At 48.5% G+C, this 24,562-nt stretch overlaps 1 protein-coding gene across 1 annotated transcript in view; it reads left to right on the top strand.

The window, feature by feature from the left end:
• The window catches only part of SLC46A2 (solute carrier family 46 member 2), a 264,391-nt gene that overhangs the window by 158,499 nt on the left and 81,330 nt on the right, over positions 1–24,562 (top strand). The window contains exon 2 of the mRNA XM_069630642.1: positions 10,310–10,393. Within this exon, the coding sequence (XP_069486743.1) occupies positions 10,310–10,393 (84 nt within the window). The remainder of the gene's footprint in view (positions 1–10,309; positions 10,394–24,562) is intronic.

Here is a 24,562-nt window from a genome sequence, read left to right as displayed (position 1 = left end):
GAAATGCATTGGATGTGATGTCCCTCATCTCAGTAATTGTTGTAAAGCTGATCAAAGCATGGGGAGTAATCTCCCTTGTCAAAGCGGTTGGTGGAGAGGTGCCAAGAGTGACATTGTCAGTGACAGGTGAATCAGGAGTGATCTCCCTCGTCTCAGTAATTGTTGTAAAGCTGATCAAAGCATCAGGAGTAATCTCCCTCATCACAGTGGTTGGTGGAGAAGTGCCAAGAGGGACATTGTCAGTGGGAAGTACATTAGGAGTGATCTGCCTCTTCTCAGTAATTGTTGTAAAGGTGATTATAGCATTGGGAATAATCTCCCTCGTCACAGTGGTCGGTGGATAAGTGCCAAGAGTGACATTGTCAGTGAGAAGTGCATTGGGAGTGATCTCCCCAACTCATTGTTGTAGAGCTGATCCAAGCAACGGTTTATAGTGAAAAAAACGAATTACAAAATCTCGAAAAAAAAAATCTCGAGTCCAAAATCTCGAAAAAAAAAATCTCGAATTTTTTTTTTAATACGTTTTTATTTCGAAATGGGGGGGGATCCCCCACCAACCCCCCTTTTTTCTTTTTTTTTATTTTACCCTTTTTTTATACTTACCTGAACCCACAAATACATATAAATAAATAAATAAATAATTCGAGATTTTTTTTTTCGAGATTTTGGTTTCGATATTTTTGTGATTCGATATTTCGTTTTCGGTTTTTTGACCGACCACGCCAAGCAACAGGAGGGATCTATCTTGTCTCAGTAACTGTTGTGAAGATAACCAAAACCTCTGGAGCAATCTCCCTCATCTCAGTAACTGTTGTGAAGATAACCAAAACCTCTGCAGTAATCTCCCTCGCCTCATTGACTGTGGCAAAGTCAACCAAAGTGAAGTAAACCTCGGGAGTGATCTCCTGCGTCGCAGTACCTGGTACGAAGTTTGTCAAAGTGTCATTGAACTCCAGAAACTCCATTGAACCCCAGAAACTAGAAGGATGTGGAACATTTAAACTAAACCTGAGAGAAGCCCAGAGAAAAGCTCAAGGCTTAATAAGAACTGTTACCTGTCATCCAAGTGAACATCCAGAAGGGAGGCATTCTCATGGTTATATCACACAATTTGTTAACTCATAAGACACAACTGAAGCCTGACACAGCAAGTAGACAACAATATTCCGTAGTGAATATATTGCAATGAAGAAAAAAGAAAGCATTTTCACTATCCACAACCCATAATTGTGACTGTCTGTTGTGACTCTTAGAATAGTGTTATGGACATCACAGTATTGTGTTAATGCCTCGTGTGCACCTCTGTTTGCAGGGTGATAGTGTTTTACCATGATGTAGTGGTAGTTAGCCATCTGAGCATAGGGTTTTGTTTTATTACATCTATTAAGAAGTTGCCAGAGGCAGAGATGGTGTTTCTTAGATGTCGTTTTTCAATGCAAATATCAAGTACCATAAATGCACGTTGGCCTATTCCATACAGGCCTTGCAAATTCTTGAAAATCCTGCTAGACCCATGGCGACGAGTGACAAAAATATTACCAGCATTTTCTGTAAAAATGGGCATGTCACCATAATCCCACTTCATGTTTGGTGCACAGCTGCCATCCAAAGGCCAGCCACACAAAGAGACACTTTTATTTAACATTAACTGCAAGCAAAGTTTGTTTGCAGTTAATGTCAACTAAAAGTTTCATACATCACAGAATGTCAGTGTACTTGCCAGCAAGGTCAAGTACCGTACACATGGCACTCAACCTTCATAAAAAATACTTCACTATGCACAAGGCATAAAATAAGCAGTGTCACATAGTAATTTGCTTTGCAATTCTGTAGGTTTGTTAATTAAATTGGCACTTGTGTAGCGCAGCTAACTATTTAAATTACCTTGTTCAATGAAAGCACAGCTCACCCGGCATGCCCTTGGGGCTCCTTACATCCTCTTTTATCTGTTCACTGCAAGTGCAAAGAGGCTAATGGTAGACAGTGGAGATGATATCTGATGCACTATTCAAATTTTAAAAGTCCTGTGTGGGAATGCTATGCAAGAGACATTGGTCCTCATTATGGGGTTGCTGGTAAGATCCACCGGTAGGTGGCCGGTTACCAGCAACCCCACAAAACTGTTTTCGTCGCCTGACTTCCTAGTGCCACCGGGGTATTATGCCAGGCGATGGAAACAGTAAATCCCCATTCCCGTTGGGAATTGGACTCCACGGGAATGGGGTCACTGAAACACTGGCACAGTTACCAACAGTGCCTGTGCTTCAGTGAAAACACTGCCGGTAGGGGCCTGAACTCCTGGAAGATCAGGCCTGCTGGTTTTCCATGCCTCTACCGGCAAACTCTTAGTTTGGTGGTCTGGAAAGGGTGCCGGTACATTGCTACCGGCACCCTTATTTCCGGACCGCCAAATTCGTAATGAGGAGCATATTAAGTGTGAGGAACCTGAGGGCGTCCTCACTTTTTTCTCCATTAATCCTTCCCTCAGGTGGCCAGGGAAAGGCCATCGCTTTTAGTTCCCGACCCTGGGGATGGATATGTGAGGGAGGATCACCTGGGTTGAGGGAACTTGAGGAGTGGGGATAGGACATCCCCTTTCCAAAATGAACCTTTTATCCCTCAAGCCTTCGTATGCTACTGTCAGCCCTTTCCCTTTTCTTCCTTCCGAAATGTCCTCCAAAATGATCACCTCAACACTGGGACGAGGAAGGGACCAACTAGGAAAACACATCCTCGTTTAGGTGAGAGAAACCCATATTTACCTTATGTTGTTGATGCAGACACGCACCAGTCAAATACCAAGACGAGTAGGAGACAGCACAGAGTAATGCACACTTCCTTTTTAAACCTCCCCAAACACCCACTTTGGTACTGAGATGAAGAAGGGGGATATGGAAGTATACCGTTGGAATAGTCTGGTGGCATGTCCAGCTAATAGGCTCCATGAAGGTCAGGCAATTGAACTAAATGACCCACACCTGTGGGCCTTTGACAATTCCAATAGGTATAAAAAGCCTGGCTGCACAGCAAGAGGGAGAGTACGGAAAGGAACCCAGAGGAAGTTGCAGACATGAGCGGGAGAGAAGCTGGCTGGAAAGCAAGATGAGCGGGAGCTGAGAGCAGTGTCTTGCTAGAAAGAGTGACGTTGTGGCAGAGGCCTGCCACAAGAGGATCTGGAAGGCCTGCCAACCATCCCTGTTGGGTGCATGCAGCAGAAGCCTGTGGGCGGCAAAACACTCCAGCGGCCGCAGAACAACAAGAGAGTGATCAGAGCTCTCTCCGGTCTCTGCAAGGGATGAGCGGAGACACAGGAAGCCAGACAGCAGTGCGAGCAGCAGGCGAGATGCCGAAGGCAGCTTCCACAAGGAGCCGGTGAGTGATACAAGGGAAACACTCATACTGGGGCGTTCTGGCAGATTGAAATACGCACTTTTAACTACCGAATTAATGGAAAATTGTTAGAAGCACTTTTGGAATGCAGAAATAAGTGCTTTTGGAAAAGCAAACGAACTACAAGTGATAATAAGCAATTTTGATTGCTGCATAAAGCAAAAGCAAGCTTTTTTTTAATACTGAACAAACTGAAAGACATTGTGAACAATTTTGAATGCTACACAAAACAGAAGCAAGTTATGAGTACTTATGAATGGAATAAAGATAAGGTGGTGCAAGGGAGAGATACCACAGAAGGAATTGTTTGCGACACAGGTGTTGGCAAAGTCAAGGAAAAACCCAATAAGCGTATGAGAGGAGAAGCCAAGTATTGGGCAAAGTTAAAATAGATCAAGGAAAGTGCAGGTTAAGGGAAAACCTGTATTGGCCAGAGCGAGGAGAGTACACAAGGTGTAACAGAGTGCACAGTGGCAAACTAGGCCATGGTAAATTGTGGGAAGAATAAATTGATGAAAGGAACAAATTTAACTGTTCAAGGAAAACAATGGATAATTGTTGATGGAAAGGAGATAAGAAGGGGTATCGTTGCGTGACCTGTAATGGGTGGACCGTGTGGTCCGACGACTGCGCCTAGATCGAGGGCCCTTTATCAACGGCTGCTTATATGATTTTGAAGTCAAGAAACAGACTTGAACTACTGAAGAGTACTTATGACAAGAGAGTTGGGAAGTATCCCAAGGAACTGTATTGTTTTGAAAAGCTGGAAGATTTGAAGTCTTGGGGAAGGGAACCTCAGTCTTTTGTGAACTGTCTTGCACTTGGGGAAGTGGGAGTTGATCATAAGTTAAGAGCTGGAAGAAGCTCTATACTTTTTAAAAAAAAACTTTTGAACACTATTCATTTTGAAGCTGACATCCCTACACATTGTATAGTTAGTTGTGAGGGCAAGCATAGGTTTTGGAGACAGACAGTGGGCCTCATTATAAAACGGGCGGTAGCCCTGCCGGTTTTACCGGCACAGCTGCCGCCGGTATCATTTTTTTTTCGGTGCCCACGAATGGGCAATTAATGGGTCATTACGGCCCTGCCGGACCTGGTAATTGCCCATTTGCGGGCGCCGGAAAATAAATGCTCCCGATTTGAGCCCACACGGCTCAAATGGGAATGGGGAGGTCGGATGAACCGGCACCATTCATCAATGGTGACTGTGCATCCAACATGCTCTGCTCGCGGGTGCTGGTACGCCCGCCAGGTCTGACCTGGCAGGCAGGAAGGCGCCCGCGAGCAGAACTCGTAGTTTGCCGGTCCAGTAACAACGGTACCAGCAAGCTTACCGTTACCATTGTTGCCAAACCGGCAAACTTATAATGCGGCGCAGTTACTTGATTTGGATATTCTGATGCAAACTATCCTTAGTTTTCTTTAGGTAGGGAAATCCCACGTTAGCATAGGGCAAGTTAGGCCTTTCTACACCCTGACTTTTAAATAAAACGTTTGAGTGCAGATTTGAATCTGTTGTCTGTGTCTGGCTTCATGATGACTTTACATAAGCTTCCTAAATACTGTCTGGCAAAGACCAGAATGTTTGATTCTTTTTTTTTTTATAAGACAGCCCTGCAATTCCTTTCTTAATAATTTGAGTTGTTAAATAATGCATAGTTGCAGTATTGCGACACAGCATTGTCTACAAGTTTTTCAGTAATGTTTAAGTAATTGTATCTAAATCTCATAGTGTCAACTATATTTCATTTTATTAGGGAAGTGCATCATATTGACAAGTGAACATTTTTGAAAATGTATATGATCACATGGCCACATGCTTTTGATGGCAAACCTAGTTCTGTGGCCTGCTGGTTGCATAATCTGTGCAACTGGTGCTCAACCCATGAGCTGATCTGACATTCCTTGTCATCCTATCGTTTCACCCTGTTGCTTTAAACCAGCTCCCCAGAAAGGGAGATGGCCGCAAAACTACAATATTCCACCTTCCACCTAGTTTGCCCAGTTCTCTGCCTGCTACACCATCCACTCTGCTTAGTCACTTACTTTATTTCCTCTTACATAATGAATACACAAAGCGAACAAGAAGTTTACATAAAGTAGTGAACAATTGTCCCATCCAGTATCTACAGCTACAGATCTACTACTCTGAGTGCTAATAGCGATAAATATCGCTTTGATTAATGCGTAGGTCTTGAATGCTGCACTTGTGCGTACCTGACTCGAGCTTAAGGACTACAGCCCTGCCTTCCCCCTGAATGTGCTAATTAACGTTATATTGAATACAGTTGATATCCATGACAGGCAAGGGCCATCATGTCCACCTGATGTTGACAATTATTCTCTCTGCCGAAAAACCATACGTTGTCTCAGGCTATGACTTTCCTTTAACATTGTGAACATTTTGATTTTATAATACTTCCGAACTTCTCCGTACAAAGCAAATGAAGGGTCAAGCATACAATTTGTAGGACACTGCCATGTGCAGCACTGATGCACCCAGCTGCACAGAGCCTTGCACTGAAAAAAACGGAGTCTTTTTATCCTATCTATTTTCTCCATTTATACAGCTAACCTTTACATTTTACAGACACTCCTTGCACTAATGTATTACTTCCGAGCTTCACAGAAATGCTGCATTCTTCCTAATGTTATGTCTTTGGTACAAATAACTTCTGTGGTGAGATTTATAAAATATTAGTATAAAATTGCTAATCAAATAAGTTTGTTTGCTAATCAAGAAAATTGTAATTAGCAAATCAGGCAAATCAATTTTTGAAAACTAATTTATGCCTTGATGCGAGTGGTCGAGTAGATTTTGCAAGGCCTGCCATAGTTGTACTTTGTATGTGAGTCTGACCTGCATATGTAGAGGTGCATGTAGCATACATGCAGATCATCTGTACCACTCTGTAAACAGGACAATTCTGTCAAGGCACTATTGTACTGGCGTGATGTAAGGTATTAGAGTATCCATTAGAGTGAGTGGGTGAATATTTTATTTGAAACATGACACTTGGTGTAATGGAATCGTGCAGCAGGTAGAGGAATGTTGTTTGGGTTTGTGCTCAGGTGGGAGAGGCCTGGACAATGGAGTGTTCGGCATGTGTAGCAGGTCATTGGTATGTTATTACGCATGCTCTGTCTTGTAGACCATGGTGTATGCTCATGTGTGGCAGGCCTAGAGATGGTGCGCACATATGGGGTGCTTAGGTTGGAGCGACACCCCCCCCCCTGAATTTTCACGACCCTCCAGGTCCATAAAGTAAATATAACACCAGAAAAGTAAGTATTTGCATTATGGCGCAAGTGATTTAACTCGCGCCATGATGCAAAGTAGTATACACATAGAAATGCAAAGGAAGTGGTTGCCTTTGCAAAGAATCTAAAAGCATTGACATTCTTTGGCAATGAAAAGACTGTTGTTGTCCCTAATGCCCTGCACAGCTCTTCACACGAGTGACGTCTGGCGAATAAAACGCCCGTGCCTTCACTCATGCAGAGCTCGGTTGAAGCATTAGGGAGACCATGGGTGAAGTCACAGCATAGTCACAGCATTGAGAATCCCTCAGCGATTCTGGAAAATCTGGCGCAAGAAAGATACTGAAGGCCTCTTTACCCCTCCCTCTGCCTATCTGTCTCAGGCTGGGGGAGGGGCCAGAATGCTGACCCTGGCCTCCTCCGCCAGATCCAATAGGCAGGAGGGGAGGGGAAAGGGGGCGCCGTGTACTGACCCCTGACCCACATCCCCCAACTTAATGACATCTGGAGAAAAGGTGAAGCACAGCAGCATCACAGCCGCAGCCTGGTACGTTTTTAAAATAAAAAAGGGAATTTTGTGTACGCATGATTTGCACGTACATGTGTTGGTGTGAGTGTATCTGCATGAGTAAATGTGTGAGTGAGAATACACAGGTAATATTCTGGGGATGCGTGTGCATGATTAATCAAGAGATGCTGTATGGGCGCGTGACTACTTGTGGGAATGTGTGTGTGTATGGAAGGCTGGGGCCTGGTGGGGGCATTGGTGCACAAAGCCTAAGGCCTTTGTAAAATGCCATGACGTGTTCTTGCTTTGGCATGGTATTTTACAAAGACATTAAGGGCAGAGCCAATATGATGTGTTCTTACATAAGGGGGAGGGAGAATGTGTGCAGCAAGCAAGCCACAGTAAGAAAACATGTCTTTGCAGCAAGCACATGTTTTATTACTGTGGCATTGGGTTCTATACTAGGCTTCAAGAGTGAAGGCAGCATGAGTGTTCCTACGTGGTACTGGCCCACAGTCTGAACACATTTCATCGCTGTGGCAAGGCATTTTGTGCTGGTATCAAGGGTGAAGGCAACATGATGAGTGTTCCTACGTGGGTCAGTGTGGGCATATTTCTTTACTGTGGAATGGTCTTTTTTACTGGGAATCAAGACTGAAAGCAGCATGGTCAGTATGTGGTACTGGCCCACCCTGCCTGTGCACATGGAGAGGTTCTAATGCACAGGCATCCTAAGAGAGTTATATACATTGGATTATACTATTCACGGTTAATATGGAGCACATAACAAACTGTATTGACTTGTCACGCTGATAATAGGGATTATAACTACCCAACTCAGTGTACTCAATTGATCAGCCTCAGAAGGCTGCAGGGCATTCAAACCTGTAATGGCAGGGTACACGCCAGAGGAGTATCCAGGATTGTTTAACAAGTGGGGCCTGAAGCTAATGTAGTTGGGCCCACTGCAGTGACATTAATATCTGCGAATGCCCACACAGTGCTGCTGAGTGGGCATTTACAGATTTTGGGTGGGCCTTGACTGCTCAGGCCCTACCCTGTCTAGGCTCAAACGCTAAACGGTTCATGTGTTACCTCTATTTCAATAAAACATTTCTGAATGATTAAAGATGGTTAAACTGGGTAACTTCTTCGCCATCTTGCAAGATATTCATGGAAAGTGTGAGTGTTAGTTTGTGTAAAATATATACGTGTTGTACATAATGGAACACAGACCTATGTGTGCCCGCTACTTGTAATAAACGACCTGCCAGTAGGGGTCTGTGTGGTGTCAGTCTCTTGTGCTCAAATTGTGTGATCCTGAAAGCATCACTGTCCCACTATGTAACAAGAAACAGACTATCACCACAATTGTCTTAGTTAATTATAATTAGGTAAAGGCCTCACTAGACCAAAAGAGCAGATGTACAATGTTTGTTTGTTTATTTATTTAGTATGGCGCGCAAAACCCAGGGGTAATACGGCGCAACAGACAGCTGGAGGATAAGGTTACATAGGAAATTAGTTGCATGATTAGGCACATATGAGTATATAGCATATGGTGTAATGACATATTTACATATATACGTGCAGTTAATTACATTTCAGTAGGTCAGCTAAGGGATGTAGGTAAAACAGTCAGGTTGGTTATAGTTTGTTAGTGTGAAGAGTTCACTGATCAGTCATGGGATCATTAGAGCATAACCAGGTGAGATTGTTTCGCCTAAAGCTATACTACGATTGGTCTGTTCTGATGTTGGGTGGGAGGGCGTTCCAATGTTGGGCAGCCATGTCAGGGAAACTGCTGCCGCCCGTTTTTTTTGTCTGAATTTCGGTACTTGCAGGCAATCAGAGTTGGTCGTTCTGGTGGGGCGGGTGGAGGTTTTTTTAAATAATTTTGGTTGCGAGATAGGGGGGAGCAGCATTGTTCAGGCATTTGAACGTGAGTGAAGCTGTTTTGAGTGAGATGCGGTCACAGATTTTGAGCCATTTGTGTTCTCTCCTTTTGTTGGAGATGTGTTCCTTGGAAGGTAAGTTAAGGGCTGTCCTGAGTGCATTGTTTTGTAGTGTTTGAAGTTTGTCGGTTATGTATTTGTTGGCTCCTAGATACATGGCATTACAATAATCAAGTTTGGAGAGTATTTGGCCATTGGTGATGATGAGGCAGCTAGCTTGAGAGAAAAATGCTCTACTTGGCCTGATTAGCTTGCACGTGTAGGCGGTGGAGGATGCTAATGAGTTTACTTGTTTTTTTTAGCGACAAGGCTGAGTCTAGATGAAAGCCTAAGGTTTTCACTGACTTGGCAACTGTGATGGTGTTGCCATCGATGTTGAAAGCATTGTAGCTGTGGCTGAGTTTGTTTAGATTGGCATTGGTGCTGAGGAGGAGGATTTCGGTTTTCTCATCATTCAGGCATAGGCCGTGTGTGGCCATCCATGCCTGAATGATGAGATATATTTTGTTTACCAAGGCCTTATCTGAGTCAAAGTTGCCCGAAAGGGGTATGAAGATCTGGGTGTCATCTGCATAATAAGTGTATGCACCCAGTCTGTCCAACTTGTCAAATAAGGGCTTGGTAAAGATGTTGTAGAGGGTTGGGGAGACGCAGGAGCCCTGGGGTACGCCGCAAGTTATTTTGATGGGGTCTGCTGAGGCTAGTGAGGAGAAGACTCTCATAGTTCGATTGTCCAAGAATGATTGGATCCAGGTTGTGGCCTCTTTCGAGAAGTGGGCAGCAGAGGCCAAGTGTTTGCACAGGACTGTGTGGTCCACCAGGTCGAATGCTACCGACAGCTCAAGGAGGAGTAGTAGCATGGCAGTGTTGCCTTTGTCGTTAATCTCAATATTTGCCCATGTAGAAGCCTACACCCCATATTTTGAAGAGCTAGGCCGCTGTCACATCAATGATCAAGGTTCCCCATTCTCGGCCCATGCCTGCTCTGATTAATACCTTGATGTGGGTTTGCACCCTGGACCCTCTTTGCAAAGCTTGGAGGACTCGCCTAGAAGCACCACAATAAGGCCCCAGCCTTACTTACAACAGATAACACTGTATCCACTGAATTGAAAGAGCAGTAGACGTGTTTGAGGTATGGACTGACGTGGAAACTGAATAATTCACTCTTCTATTTTGCAATTCTTTTTAGCCCGTGGTGTGATGCTGTTTTCCCTCATCCCACTCCCTATCATCAGATCCTCCATTTCAAAGCAAGTAGAAGGGTCTTCCTATGGTGAGTAATGCTACATTGATTGTTTTTGGTTGCACCTCATCCTAAGTGTGTGGTGCATTTGTGCATCATTTTCAAATGTCTAATATCCAGTTATGTTTGCTTCATGAAACAGCATTGCCATGACATTTAGTCAAAAAAAGTGTAATATCTTATTCTGGTATTTGAGATCTAGGCTGCCTATTTCCCTCACACTATAGACCACACCAATGTGGATGCCGGACCTTAGAAGACAGGATACCATCATCAGGATTGCCAAACTCCTCAGAACCACCTTACCTTCAGAGAAGAGGCAAGGATGTTGCATTTTAGCATAGCACAAATTAATGTTATCGAGCCTAACAAATTAATATGTTAAATTAAATTACAGAAAAACACTAACTATAATTACAGCTAAATTCAAGGTCATGGAATTTTCTTATGCTTTTGTCTAAAAAGGTCTAACAAAGAATCTGCTACTGAAGCACATAATAAAGACAAACGTTAGACCCATTGAACAGAAAATGACTGTTCTCCTATGCATTCACTTTCCAAAAGTTGCAAAACCAGCGTGTCCTTTCCTTAAGAGGGCAAAAACACAAAGAGAAAGAGGAAGGTCTCAACTGCATTGTTGAAAAGGGAATTTAAGCTGACGAATACTTGCCCTGTATTATTAAACAGTCAGAGGTAGCCACCCAGACTGGCAGTACGGGGGTTCATTTTATAAGGAAAAGGTGTGACTTGAAAATCTCTGGTCTGGGAAAACATGCAAACTAGAATCATTGGGATTGCTCATGAAAGTACCACATGTTGTATTAGAAGCGGTACCTTAAGTGGCACTAGAGAGCCCAACCAAGATGGCCGTGCTTCAATGAGCTCCGTCTCGTCTGGGGAAGTCGCACCTTAATGCTCAAAGATCCTGTGTGTACACTCTGTTTGACGGTGTACATGATCCTTATACTGGTGTGCCAGTGGTGTTGTGTTTGAGGAGGTGAGCACGGCCCTCCACCAGCCGAAATACTGTGGCGCCCCTTGGGTGCCGAGCATGTGCTGTTGCGGCCCTCTGAGTCCCTGGAGAGAGAAGATCGAGCAACGCTGATGCATACGCTGCAGAAGAAAGGTATTGCCTGTCGAGGTGATCTTACTTCTGGTGACAGTCGGTGGAGTGACTGAACAGCAGGGGCGCTGAAGGCATATGTCTCGTTGGTCAGGACAGAGCCCAGAGTGATCGAAGCAGGAGCCAAAGAAGAAGATGCAGCATTTTATCGAGACACAGCAATGACGGTTGGATGTGACCTCAGGCGCCGAATCGCTTGTGAGGGCTCTAGCAGGCTTGCCCCAGTGTTGTGGTTCAATTGGACTGGGGACTGGTAGGTCACGCTTGACTTGCTCTGAACTTGACTCTGCCTGCTGAAGACAGCTGTGGCCTGGTCGCAGGGCTGTGACGCTTCCGGGTAAGGGAGAGGAGGATTTCTCCAGCATGGGGTCTGGCATGGATTCACATGCTCATGAATATTCCCCGTCGTCAGGCTGGGAATCCTCGGTAAAGAAAAAATCAGTATTAGTTTCGTTTCTGATCTGTCTTTCTTAGTAGTAACTAATCACTGGTCTCTGGGTCATACTGCCCCCAGCCAATGACTCCCCTCTCCCTAAGCCCCACCCCTGGCAGCCATCCTCAGATTTTTACCGCACGCTCAACTGTTGGGAATCCTCGTTCTATAGCTCTTGAGCCTTTACTGCGTTTTGCGCTTTTTCAGAGAGATTTATCTCATTTTTTGGTTTAATCGAGCCTCAAGCTCCACCGTTTCTACTTCCGATCAATGGGGACCCATTATAGATTTATCTACGCCCCTCAAGATTGAAGTTTTCGTCGAGTTACGCTTCTTGGAGGATTCCAGAAGTTTTCTGAGGCCTACCTCGTGGACGAGAAGAACATGGCCCAGGAGAAGGGAAGCTCGACTCCCGGCAAACTGTTCAGGATCTGCCCTGGATGCAACCTACAAAATGTGTTCAAGGAGGACGAGCATTCGAAAATGCCTTTATTGCCTCCACGAGGACAAAAAGCACGTGGAGAAGGACTGTGCGTTTTGCATGAACATGTCGGACCAGACTATGAGGGATCGCCAGACCCGCCTCTCCAACTGGCTGGAAGGCAAGAGCCCAGCAGGTGAGAAGAAGAAGAAGTCCGAGCAGGCTTCTAAGTCCTGTGAGGGCACCCCGGCGACGGGGTCCCAACAGAAGGCAAAGCACCGCGAGTCCGTGGGCACTGGGAGCGCCGAACGGTCGAGCTCCTCGGCTGCCAGGCAGGGCGCACCTTCACCGACGCCATCAACCGCGAGCCAACGCTCTGGCTCGGGGAAGAGAAAATCCGAGAACCCGGCTAAGCTTCTGGAGAGGCCCCAGTTGATCTCGAAGGAACCGGCCGAGGGGGAGCGAGGCGGTGACGCTCCCCCTAAGGTGAAGGCCTCAAGCGCGCCCAAGGCGGGGAAGGCCTTGATCCACCCGGCTAAGGCCTCTTTCGAGGGAGTCGCTGCGGCCCTGGCGAAGCCTGTGGTGGCGACCTCGGGGCCCAGAGTTTCCCTGCCTCCGCGGAGGGAATCCTCTTTTAAGCCCAACGAGAAGACCCCCGTGAAGACCACGGTGGAAAAAGAGGGGGGGCGGTGACCGTTACGAGGTGGAGCTGGCCGAGAATTTGGAAGAGGCCCAGCCCCACGGGAGGAATCCCGAGGAGGGGGACAACGAGAGCGAGGGTGGCAACGGTGACCAGGTTCCCGTGGAGGAACAACCGTTGCTCCTGGCACGCCCGGCGCAACCCGAGACTCAGTACAACTCGGCGGCCATTTTGATGGCAATCCAAGCCTTATGCACAGAGATAAGGACGAGACTGCCCCTACCCCCGGCGGATGACCCAGCTGTACCGGGTCCGTCAGGAAGCCATCCGAACAAGAGGAGGACAATTCATCCAGTGCCCCTTCAGCCGTCACGTCCTTCTCAGCCTTTGTCGCCTTCCCCGATCCCGAGGGACGACACGGGAATGGACACGGCCACGACGGGGACGGATGACGACGGCGGTGACGACAGGACTGGCCTCCCGTCTCTGATTCCTCGGGCGTCCCCGCCCGACGAGATTGGCTCCTTCCACGCCATGATTGCCAGGGCATCCAAGCTTTTTCAGCTCAGCCCTGAGGAGAAGAAGAAGGAAGGCTTCCTCTACCAACGGTGCGAGGCCAAGAGGAAGACGGTCCTCGCGGTGCCGTTGCTGTATGACATCTGGGACGAGAGACCTGCTCTCCTCAAGAACCCGTCCACGACACCTGCCAAAAGGGACCAGTACGAGAAGAAGTACCGGGTCCCCGACGCCGCCCCATTGTGCCTTAGGGCGCAGCCGACCCCAGATTCGGTCGTCTCAGCAGCGGACAAGAAGAAAGCGGGCGGGGGGGCATCGGCTTCATCCTCAACTTCCCCACCGGACGGTGAGGGAAAGAAGCTGGACGCAGTGGGACGACGAGTCATCTCGCCGGCGGCAACGATAATTAAGGCGGCCAACGCCCTAGCGATTGTGGCCCGCTACGACAGGTAATTGTGGTACAAGATCGCCCCCCTGTTGGACTTCCTAACGGACAACAAGAGGGCAGAGGCCCTGGCGATCCTACAGGTGGGTGAGGTGGCGTCGGACCACGCCATAACTGTGACCACGGACATTGCCGACACCGGTTTCCGCCAGTTGGGCAACAGCGTTTGCCTTTGACGGAGGGGGTGGCTCAAGGCGACGGATTTCCGCCAGGACGTGCAAGCCAAGGTTTTGGACATGCCCTTTGACAGGAACCATCTGTTTGGAAACACTGTGGATGAATCGCTGCAGGCCATCAAGACCAACACAGAGATGGCTCGGGCCTTGGGAGTTCTGCAGCAACGGCGGCCGCCCTTTCGGAACTCCAGAGACAAGCAAGGTGCCTCCAAAGGATTTGGCGGTGGCTCCTCGACCTATCATCAGGCGGCCCGCTCCTCGTCGCAAGAAGCCTACAGGGGACGAGGCAATTCAGGTGGATCTCGCCATCGTCGCCAGAGAGGCCAAGGCGGCAAGGCTGCTTCCAAGCAAGACTGAACCGGCCGCCGCGTCGGGCCCCCACCGAAGCACCTCGATGGGAGGCCGGCTGACGAAGCTCGTCAGCGTGTGGGAGTCCATCTCCACTGACCGTTGGGTGCTGGATGCCCACGGGCACACTCTGGAATTTCTAAATAAGTGCCCCCGAATTCCGCCCGTGTCCAGGAAGGAAAACCACATCCCTCAACTGCTGTTAGAGGTAAGGGCGATACTCAAGAAAGCAGCCATCAAGCTCGTCCCAAAGAGGCTCTGGGGCTCCGGAGTATACTCAAGATACTTCCTCGTCAGAAAGAAGACAGGAGGTTGGTGTCCGATCCTGGACATGCGTCGGGTAAACAAATACATCAAGGCACAGAAGTTCCGATGGTCACCCTCCAGCACGTGCTGGGACAGCTGGAGGAAGGCGATTTCCTATCGTCGTTGGATCTGGAGGATGCGTACTTTCACATCCCCATCTTAAAAGAACATCGAAGGTTTCTCAGGTTCATAGTCCAAGGGCGGCACTAACAGTTCAAGGCCCTCCCATTCGGATTGAAATCGGCGCCCAGGGTGTTCACAAAGTGCCTAGCACCAGTGGTGGCGTGGCTGCACCTGCAGGGGATCCACGTCTACCCCTACCTGGACGACTGGCTCATCAGAGCAGGGAAAAGGGAACTCACTGTCGAACACACAGCAAAGACCGTCCGGCTGCTCACAGACCTGGGATTCTCCATCAACTTCCCCAAATCCCACCTGGTTCCGTCGCAGGTTGCGCTGTTTCTGGGAGCCAAGCTCGATACAGTAGCACAGTTGGCCTCGCCGTCAGAGGAAAGAACGCAAGCCATGCTGGGACGTGGCCAGAGTGAGGTCCATCAAGTCCCTTCTCGGGATGATGTCCTCTTGCATCTATCTGATGCACCGGTGCAGGCTTCAGATGCGTCCTCTGCAGGAGTTCCTCGATGCCCGTTGGATGCAAGCGACGGACAGCTTCGAGGACAAGATCTCGCTCAAAGAACTATTCCGCCAGGCAATTCGATGGTGGGGCACCCGCACGCATCTCGCCACGGGTACAGACTTTCAGACACCAGCATACCAGGTGACAGTGACGACGGATGCCTCCCTGGAGGGGTGGGGAGTGCACACCAGAGATCCTCACGCGAGAGGCCTGTGGCTCCCGGAGGAGAGGCTGCTACACATCAACATACTGGAGCTCCGAGCAGTGTTCTGGGCCCTCAAGTCATTCCTCCCGTCCCTCAAGGGCAAGGTGGTGAGGATTTTCACCAACAACACACCACAATGTTCTACATCCGAAAGCAGGGAGGAACCAGATCCCCAGCCCTGTCCAAGGAAGCCCAGGATCTGTGGCACTGGGCCGTTGCCCAGGGGATTTTTCTGGTGGCTTTTCATCTAGCAGGGATAAAAAAACACCATTGCCGACTCACTCAGCAGGAAGCTGCGCTCTTGCCACGAGTGGGAACTACGCCAGGATCAAGTGGATCAACTCTTCCGGTGATGGGGCAAACCCCAAATCGATCTGTTCGCGACGGCGATGAACTCCAAGTGCCAGAGGTTCGCCAGCAGGTTCCCCCAGCCGAGGAGCATGGGCGATGCTTTCTCATTCCCCTGGGACGGCCTGTTCCTGTATGCTTTCCCACCGTTGCCGTTGCTGCTCAGGCTCATCAACCAACTCAAGAGGTCCCGGTGCAGGATGATCCTCGTCGCACCGAGGTGGCCGAGACAAATATTGTTCCCGGACATTCTGGACTTGTCTGTGTCCCCACCAGTCAAACTGTCGACGGACGCATATCTTCTCTCCAGAGAAGGAGGCGCCATTCTTCATCACGACCCAGAGTCGCTGAACTTGCATGCCTGGCTCCTGCAGCACTAGAGTTTGGAGGGTACGATATCCCGGCTGACTGCAGAGAGGTTCTTGCAAAGGCCAGGGCGTCCTCAACTCTCAAGTGCTACGGACACAAGTGGAAGAGGTTCTCTGTCTGGTGCCGTGCACAGAAGATTAACCCTCTACGGATTACAGCCCCTTAAGTGCTACCATACTTACTGTCACTGTCCAAAGCTGGACTAGCTCACGCTTCCATCAAGATACATCTGGCAGCGATTTCCCGATACACCAGAACTGCAGGACGGTCGTCCCTGTGGTCTCATCGCCTGGTGAAGGAGTTTATGAAAGGACTGTTCCGATCGTTCCCACTGGTGAAGGCTCCAGCCACGGCGTGGGAACTCAACGTGGTGCTGACCAGGCTCATGGGCCCGCCATTCGAGCTCTTGCATTCGGCTCAGTTGAAGTTTCTGTCATGGAAGACAGCGTTTCTTGTAGCCATCACCTATGCACGACGCGTGGGAGAGATTCAGGCCCTTTCCTGCAAGCCTCCATACTTGACTTTCTACGAGACGAGGGTGGTGCTGAGGTGCACCCCTCCTTCATGCCCAAGGTGCCATCGGACTTCCATCTCAACGAACCCTTGGTGTTACCAGTCTTTTTACCATCGCCTTCGTCGCCGCCGAGAGGACTTTGTATTCGCTGGATGTAGCTAGAGTGCTGAAGTTCTACGTGGACCGAACAAAGAGTTTTCGGAAGACATCACAGCTGTTTGTGAACTTTGGACCTGTGAACCAAGGGAAGGCTCTTTCGAAGGCTTCCATTTCCAGATGGCTCTCCGGCTGCATCATGCACTGTCATCGGTTGGCAAACCGACCGTTGCCCGGCCGTCCGAGAGCCTATTCGACCAGAGCGTTCGCTGCTAACACAGCGTTCTTGTCTGGTGTGCCCCTGCTGGACATCTGCAGGGCTGCTACGTGGAGGTCGACACACACCTTCACGAGATTCTACTGCGTCGACCGGGATTCCAGGGAGGAGTCCAGAGTCGGCCAGGCAGTGCTGCGCAACCTGTTCGCTTAAGGTGAGCCTGGTGAGGAGGTAAGAGATGCTTAATGTTGAGTTTTATGTAATGCTTAATGTTGAGCCTTTCCACCTCACGTGGTTGTGCATGTGTGTACTGCTATGTATTCGTATATTCATGAGCATGTGAATCCATGCCAGACCCCATGCTGAAGAAGGAACAAGCTACTTATTTATTTATTTATTTATTTGGATTTGTAGAGCACATATCTGCCCGGGGGCATCGTGTAAGAAGTCTTACTTGTTACAGGCATACATGGTGAATATACAGATGTACAGATTAGCATAGACGCGTTTTTTCATACATTTGCTGTTATTTCAATAATTACAGTGGTGAGAATACAGGTGAGGCGGGGTTAGTGGAACAGCGTGGTTTTGAGTAGTCTACGGAAGGCATGGTATGATTTTTCGCTTCTTAAGGCGGTGGGGAGTGCGTTCCAATTTTTGGGTGCTAGGTGTTGGAAGCTGGTCCCTCCGGCTTTGCTTCTTTTGAAAGTGGGTACATAGGTCTGGTTGGTCAGGTGTGACCTGGTAGGTCTAGTGGAGGTATGGAGGGTGATCCTTTCAGAAAGATAGGGTGGGGCATTGGCAGAGAGGCATCTGTGTGTGATGGCCATGGATTTAAATAGTATGCGTTCTTTTATAGGTAGTCAGTGTGCTTCTTTTCTGGCTTGGGAGATGTGTTCCCTTTTTGGAATGCTTAGGGCTGCTCTTAGAGCATTGTTTTGTGTGACTTGCATTTTTTTAATGTTATGTGCAGATGTGCCCAGGAAGAGGGCGTTGCAGTAGTCCAATTTGGTACCTACTGTGGCTCTGGCTACATTCAGGCAGTTTTTAGGGGATAGGAAGGGTTTAACAGCGTTGATTATCTTAGTGGTTAGTGCAGCAGAGGAGGCTACGGCATTGACTTGCCGTGTCATGGAGAGAGTGGAGTCGAGGTATACTCCTAGCGTTTTTACCGCAGTGGAGACTGTGATGGTGCAGTTATCGACGTTAAAGGATTTGTATAGAGGCGGGAGTTTATTTAGTGTTTCTTTGGTGCCAACTAGTAGGATCTCTGTTTTGTCCCCGTTAAGGCAGAGTCCGTTGGCTGCCATCCAGATTTGAATGGCTGTGTATATTTTAGTTAGTGTTGCAGCGTCTTGTTCATATAAGCCAGTAAGGGGGAGCAGGACTTGTGTGTCGTCACTTACCTGTAACTGTTGTTCTCCAGCATGGGTCTGGCATGGATTCACATGTGAACCCTCCCTCCGTCCCCTCTGCAGCTCTTCACTTGGTCATACTGCCACTTTACGTGCTACCAAATCTGAGGATGGCTGCCAGGGGCGGGGCTTAGGGAGAGGGCAGTCATTGGCTGGGTGCAGTATGACCCAGAGACCAGTGATTGGTTACTACTGAGAAAGACAGATCAGAAACGAAACTGATACTGATACTGTCTTTACCGAGGATTCCCAGCCTGACAACGGGGAATATTCATGAGCATGTGAATCCATGCCAGACCCATGCTGGAGAACAACAGTTACAGGTAAGTAACTTGTTCCTTCTTGTCCGCTTGGAGCTAGTGGTGCTGGCGAGCAGTGGCAGAGGTGACATTCAAGGCCCCCTCGTGCTCCCTGTACTCCATGTGGGTTGGGGTGCTTGTGCTCCTGAACTGTTGGTGCTGGCTGGGGGAAGCCAGATTAGGGTGGGCCGTGCGCCTGGAATATTGCTGTTGCCTGCGCTGTCCTGGTGGGCTTGAATCTGGCCATTGCCTCTGTGTTACGGGGCCTGCTCTGCCGGTGAAGAGTGGAACTTGGCGTCTTCACAGCTGCAGCACCAGAGGACATACTTATTCATCTGGGGGCTGAACTGGAGTGCCAGTGTTGTTAGACACAGAGGGGTGAGGTGCCCTGGCTCTGAGGGGTTGGCGCATAAGGGGCTGTGCTCGCCATTGTGCAGTTGGTTGGAGCTTTGAGTGGCTGACCTGGGGTGATAAATCCAAGCTCCCCATCAGATTTGCATTGGGAGACTCTGGGTAGACAACTGATGGCTATAGGTACACCTCCTGGGGCTCAACTGTTTGGGTGCCATGATTGGGGAACTGCCGAGGACACAAAATGCATTAGCCATGAGGAGTGGCAGTTAACACAAGGGTGAAGGGTCAGCAGACCCTGGGGCATTGTATGGGTCGGGCAAGGCGAAACAGCCGAAACAGAAGGTGCATCATGCAGATGACGGACAGGAGCTCGACCTGAATGAAAGAGGGGTCACTCGCTATAGCCCAGTTGTTGGAAGCAATTTAGGAATTAAGTCATCTTTGGAGGCTAAAGTGAAGATGGTGCCTATTGAGCTCTCGTTGGTAATGCAGGACCTCAAGAAGATGGGTGAGAGGGTCACTGAAGCGGAGCAGAGAGTTGGGAATGTGGCCATATTGCAATCTCGGATTGATGTGTTGGCTGCTGCCACACGTGCGCTGGAGGTCAATGCAGAGGATGCTGAGGGTTGATCTCGGCAGAGTAACATCAGGATTATCTGGGTTGTGAAGGGTCAGGAGGGCTCTAGCATGGAACTGTATCATGAGCAACTTTTCATAGATACCCTGAAAGTCAAGGGGTTGTCTATGTGGTTCATGTTCGAGAAGGCACGCTGGGTACCGGGTAGGAGACCTCCAGTTGGGACCCCACTGCGAGCCATAGTGGCTAAGTTGTTAAATTATAGGGATCGGGACACTATCCTTCAAGATGCACATAGAACATCAGTCTACAAAAGTAGGGGGCATACAGATACTGGTCTTCCCAGACTTCACGCTGAAGGGGCAGAAGCAACACAATTCTTATGATGCAGCTAGGTGAAGGTTCAGAGACCTGGGGTACAAGTACATGAGGTTTTTCCAGCAAAGTTAAAGGTACTGGCGGATGGTGGCTCCCTTTTTTTTCAACACCCGAGTGAGGTCTGGACAAAGTACATGGGAGCAATGCGATTTCAGGATGTGGGCAGCATTCAGGACTGGGCCCAAAGGCAGAGTTAGTTCTGCACCGGCCAGGTGGCCACAGATTAAAACTGCTCCTGGGAGAATCTGTGTACACGGATGGCACGTTGGTTTTGAGAGATGACTCCCAGTTCTGGGACTCCTGTCCCTGTGGCACGATGGACACTGGGGAGGAGAGGGGCTTGGGCCCAAAGGGGCTAGCTGAAGGGTTGATTTGTGTCAAATGCTCTCTTTAGCCTTGTTTATTCTTTTCGGGCAACATCTAGGATGCTGCTCATTGGTGGACGGTTCCTGTTTTTCTGTTGTGATAGAGCTGGGATAGGGGTGATTGCTGTCATATGGTCGTTGGAATGGGGTATAGTGTTGGGGGTCACTATCTGAAGCTAGCTGTTGGGGGCAGAGGTTTGGGTTTTGTAATCTCTGCTGTTCTTGAAGTGGTTCACTGGACATGGTGGAACTGGGTTTTGGCAGATGTGTGGCAGAGGCGCAGTGTGATTTGCATGGGGCCAGGGAGCGCCTAGATTCTCAATGTATGTTGCATGGCAGCACTCGGGAGGGCATAAGGCGGGTAAGCTATTGGCTTGGTTGGCCAGAAGGTAGAGTGTGCAACGCAGGTGTGAGGGCGTCAAGGACGGGGCCAGGTTGCTGATTAACAATAAGAAAGGGATATGTGTGGAATTTTTGTAGTTTTACGCTTCTTTGTATGATGAAAGTGGGGGATTTGACGTGCAACATGCAGGAAAGTGGCTAAATGAGGCAGCCCTTGGAGTGCTTGACGAAGAGTGAAGGGAACTCCTTGGTAGGGAGATTGATGAGCACAAGGTGCTAAGGGCAAATGAAAGCCTTTAAATGTGGAAAACACTGGGGATGGAACCTGGTTGAGGTGTACAAGTCGTATGGGGAGATATTGGTGCCTAAACATCTTGAGGTCTTTCTCCAGGCCAAACCGAGGGGAGGGTTACCGGTTGCTATGCTGGAGGCACTGGTTATCCTCTTGCCCAAAGAGGGGAGAGACCAAGTGGAGTGTGCCTCGTATCGCCCCTTATCCATGATCAACGTGGATGTTACGTTAAGATGTGCACGTTATTAGCTGTTCACCTGTTGCCGGTCATGCAACATCTAGTGCATCTGGATCAGACTGGGTTTATATCAGCAGGTCCACTGCAGACAATCTGAGGCGGCTCCTTCTGATTCTAGATAAACAAAGGCATCCAAAAGAAACGTTGGCTGTGGTCAGTTTGGATTCATAGGAAGCATTTGATTCAGTCACCTGGGAGTTCCAGTGGATAGTGTTGGATAAAATAGGGCTAGGGGATGGATTTGTGGAATGGGTGAGGCTACTATATGACGTACCGACATCCTGAGTGCAGGTGAATTGGGTGATTTCTAGGTCTTGGCCCGGTGCGGCGGGGCACGAGGCAAGTCTGCCCGCTGTCTGCATTGATTTGTGCACTAGTTATTGAACCACTGAGCAGGGTATATAGGAGAAGATGTGAGGAAATGGGCCCTCTAATGGGGGGTGGGGGGTGTTAGGCACTGCATATCATTACATGCAGATGACATGCTTTCGTAAGTGCGGACTTGCTTGGTACATTTAGAACCTGCTATGTCTACAGTTGGGGAATTTGGGAGGTTTTCCAGGCTAGTCATCAACAAGTCTAAGTCAGTCATTTATACGTTATCTTGGGAGGCAGGAAAGGAATTGGAATGGAGATTCAGGAGGGGGGTTTAGATTAGTGTGGTGGTCAGAGGGGGTGGTCAGGGCTAGTGTGGACTGGGACTGGATGTACCTACACATTGTTGATAAGTTGCTGGATGCTTTGGGAGGCTTAAACTCTTCTGGACCAGATTTCCGAACTCTCTGATGGGGTGAATGTCTCTGATGTATATGATTATGCTGCCCAGATTCTTATATATGTTCCAGGTGATACCCATGGTATTGAAGGCTGTGAGTTTTCAAGCTCTTAATGGAATGTTGCATGATTGTTATGAAAAGGGAGGGTGCCACGGATCGCATTGGGCACTTTGCGGCTTCTGGCTGAAAAAGGGGGAATTGAGGTTCCAGATTTTAGGGCCTATAATTGGGCTTCGGTGCTGCAACATATGGTGAATTGCTTTGTGCAGCTGCATAAGGACTCCATCATGGGGTGGATTGTGAGGGAATCGGTGCAGAGTAGGGTTTTGGAATTGCTTCATGATGGGACAGGGACCTCAGGCAACTGCCACCTGCGAATGGCACCATTATTTGGGTCTAGTGGATGGCCACCAGAGGGTTTGGCCAGAGATTTCCCTTTATGCCGGTAATACCTCTGCACTGCAGCAGACTACGGCCTATATCTTGTAGGGTGCAGTGGGTTGGTGTTGGTCTGCTGAGACATGGGGGGTTTATAAGGGATGTGTATAAGGAGGAGAAGGCTATCACTTATAGGATGCTGGGGTTGCTCACCCCTATGGTTCACCTTAACCTTTTAGAGTTTGCTACTATGATGGCAAGGGTGGGGAAGCCTGGGATGGGTTCCCACTAGGCCTTGCATACACGGGATGAATGTGACTATTCTGCAATTGGGTGATGGGGGGGCGTCTGTGAATTATATGCGGCGGACATGGCTGAATGAGATATCTCTGCAGGTCAGCTGAGACGGAAGTGGGAATTGGACTTGGATGTCAGTTCACGGATGGGGAATGGGGAACGGTTCTCAGACATGCAAAACAAGTATCGAGGAATGCCCGGTTCCAGTGGATACAATATAAGATGACACAGAGGGCGTATATAACGTCGGTCTGGGTGCTTAAGATGGTAGCTGGAGCAGATCTGAACTGCTGGAGGGAGACTGGGACCTTTTTACATTTATGGTGGGAATGTTATTGGGTGACAGGTTTCTGAGAAATGGTTGTTGAAGAACTATTCAGGCTGGTAGCAGTAAATGCACAACTAACTGTGAATAAGTGCTTGCTGGGGCACGGGGCACTCTGGAAAGGAAAGAGGGGGAAGGCAGTGATCAAGGTACTTGCATTGGGTCTGCTGCTAGCCAAGAGGTTAATTGCAATGGCCTGGATGGTGCCCGGGGTCCCAAAATTGGAGATTGGCGTAGGGACATGCATAGGTGGGTCAGGGCTCTAAGGAACTCATGGTGGCAACAGTAAAGACAGACACAAGTGAATACAGTTCAAGGGCGTTTATTAAACTGTATATGCGGGTGTAAAAACGCCTAATCTAAACCTAAATCTAAGATGGGAGCAAGCTACGACCATCAAGTAAATAAGGCAGTCCTAGTGCCATCTGGTCAAATAAAAGGGCCTATACTAAGAAAAACCTATTGCCAATCCTTATACTAAATACAAACAAAGAGTGTGGGGTAAAGCTCATAAGAACGAAAGAAGTGTGCATAAATATTAAGTCAGGATGTGATAGCCTGAAGTCTCCCTTCCCCACGATTTGAGCACGGGACAAGGTGGGATTCCAGAGCACAGCACACACTCGAGCTTTCCAAGCATGAGTCAACAGTTCCGTTCTCAGCAATCAGGACCTTCGGTGGTCAAGTCTATTTTCTACAAAAAGTATCTTTCCTCCGAGGACCTGATGATTCCAAAATGTACATTGGGTTATGACCACACCACTGGATCCCCCTCTTCTGGGCTCAGATCCACAAAAAGTTCTTGGCAATATCAGGATCTTCGGTAGTTACGTTTCTTGCTTCCGAGGTCCAGATGAGCTCAAGATCATATACAAATGTTCTTTCCTGCTTGTACTGGGGGTGATAATTCTTCACCCCTGGGCCCCCCTCTTCCGGGCTCAGATCTTCTCAAATCTCAGCCTCCCTCCATTGGGTTAACTTTGGCTTACATTCAAAAGATTTCTATTTCTCTGTTGTAGTTCACGTGTCTATGGGGTGATGTCTTCTCACCTCTGGATCCCCCTCTTCCCGGCTCAGACCCTTCTCAAAGATCAGCCCCCATCCGTCGGGTTCACTACGGCTTCTCAACACAATCCTATCTGGGAAATTTACAAATCTTAATGTCTGTTTAAACAGTTCTATGTGGACATCCCTCTGTCGGGTTCACTCTTGTCAACACACTATTGATTAGACCTTGAGGCTTCGGACCTACTTTATCAGCATCCCTCTGTTGGGTTCACTCTTGCCAACCTTGCCAATCACAAGTTCACTGTGGACAGTTCTTACGATGCAGGATTCACTTCCCTTAGCTTTACAATCATCTGCCAGT

Source organism: Ambystoma mexicanum, chromosome 6q (genome assembly GCF_040938575.1).
Source record: "Ambystoma mexicanum isolate Mex_15411 chromosome 6q, UKY_AmexF1_1, whole genome shotgun sequence".
Lineage (NCBI taxonomy): Eukaryota > Metazoa > Chordata > Amphibia > Caudata > Ambystomatidae > Ambystoma > Ambystoma mexicanum.
The sequence above is the reverse complement of the archived record's forward strand: the minus strand, read 5'-3'. Positions and strand labels throughout refer to the sequence as shown.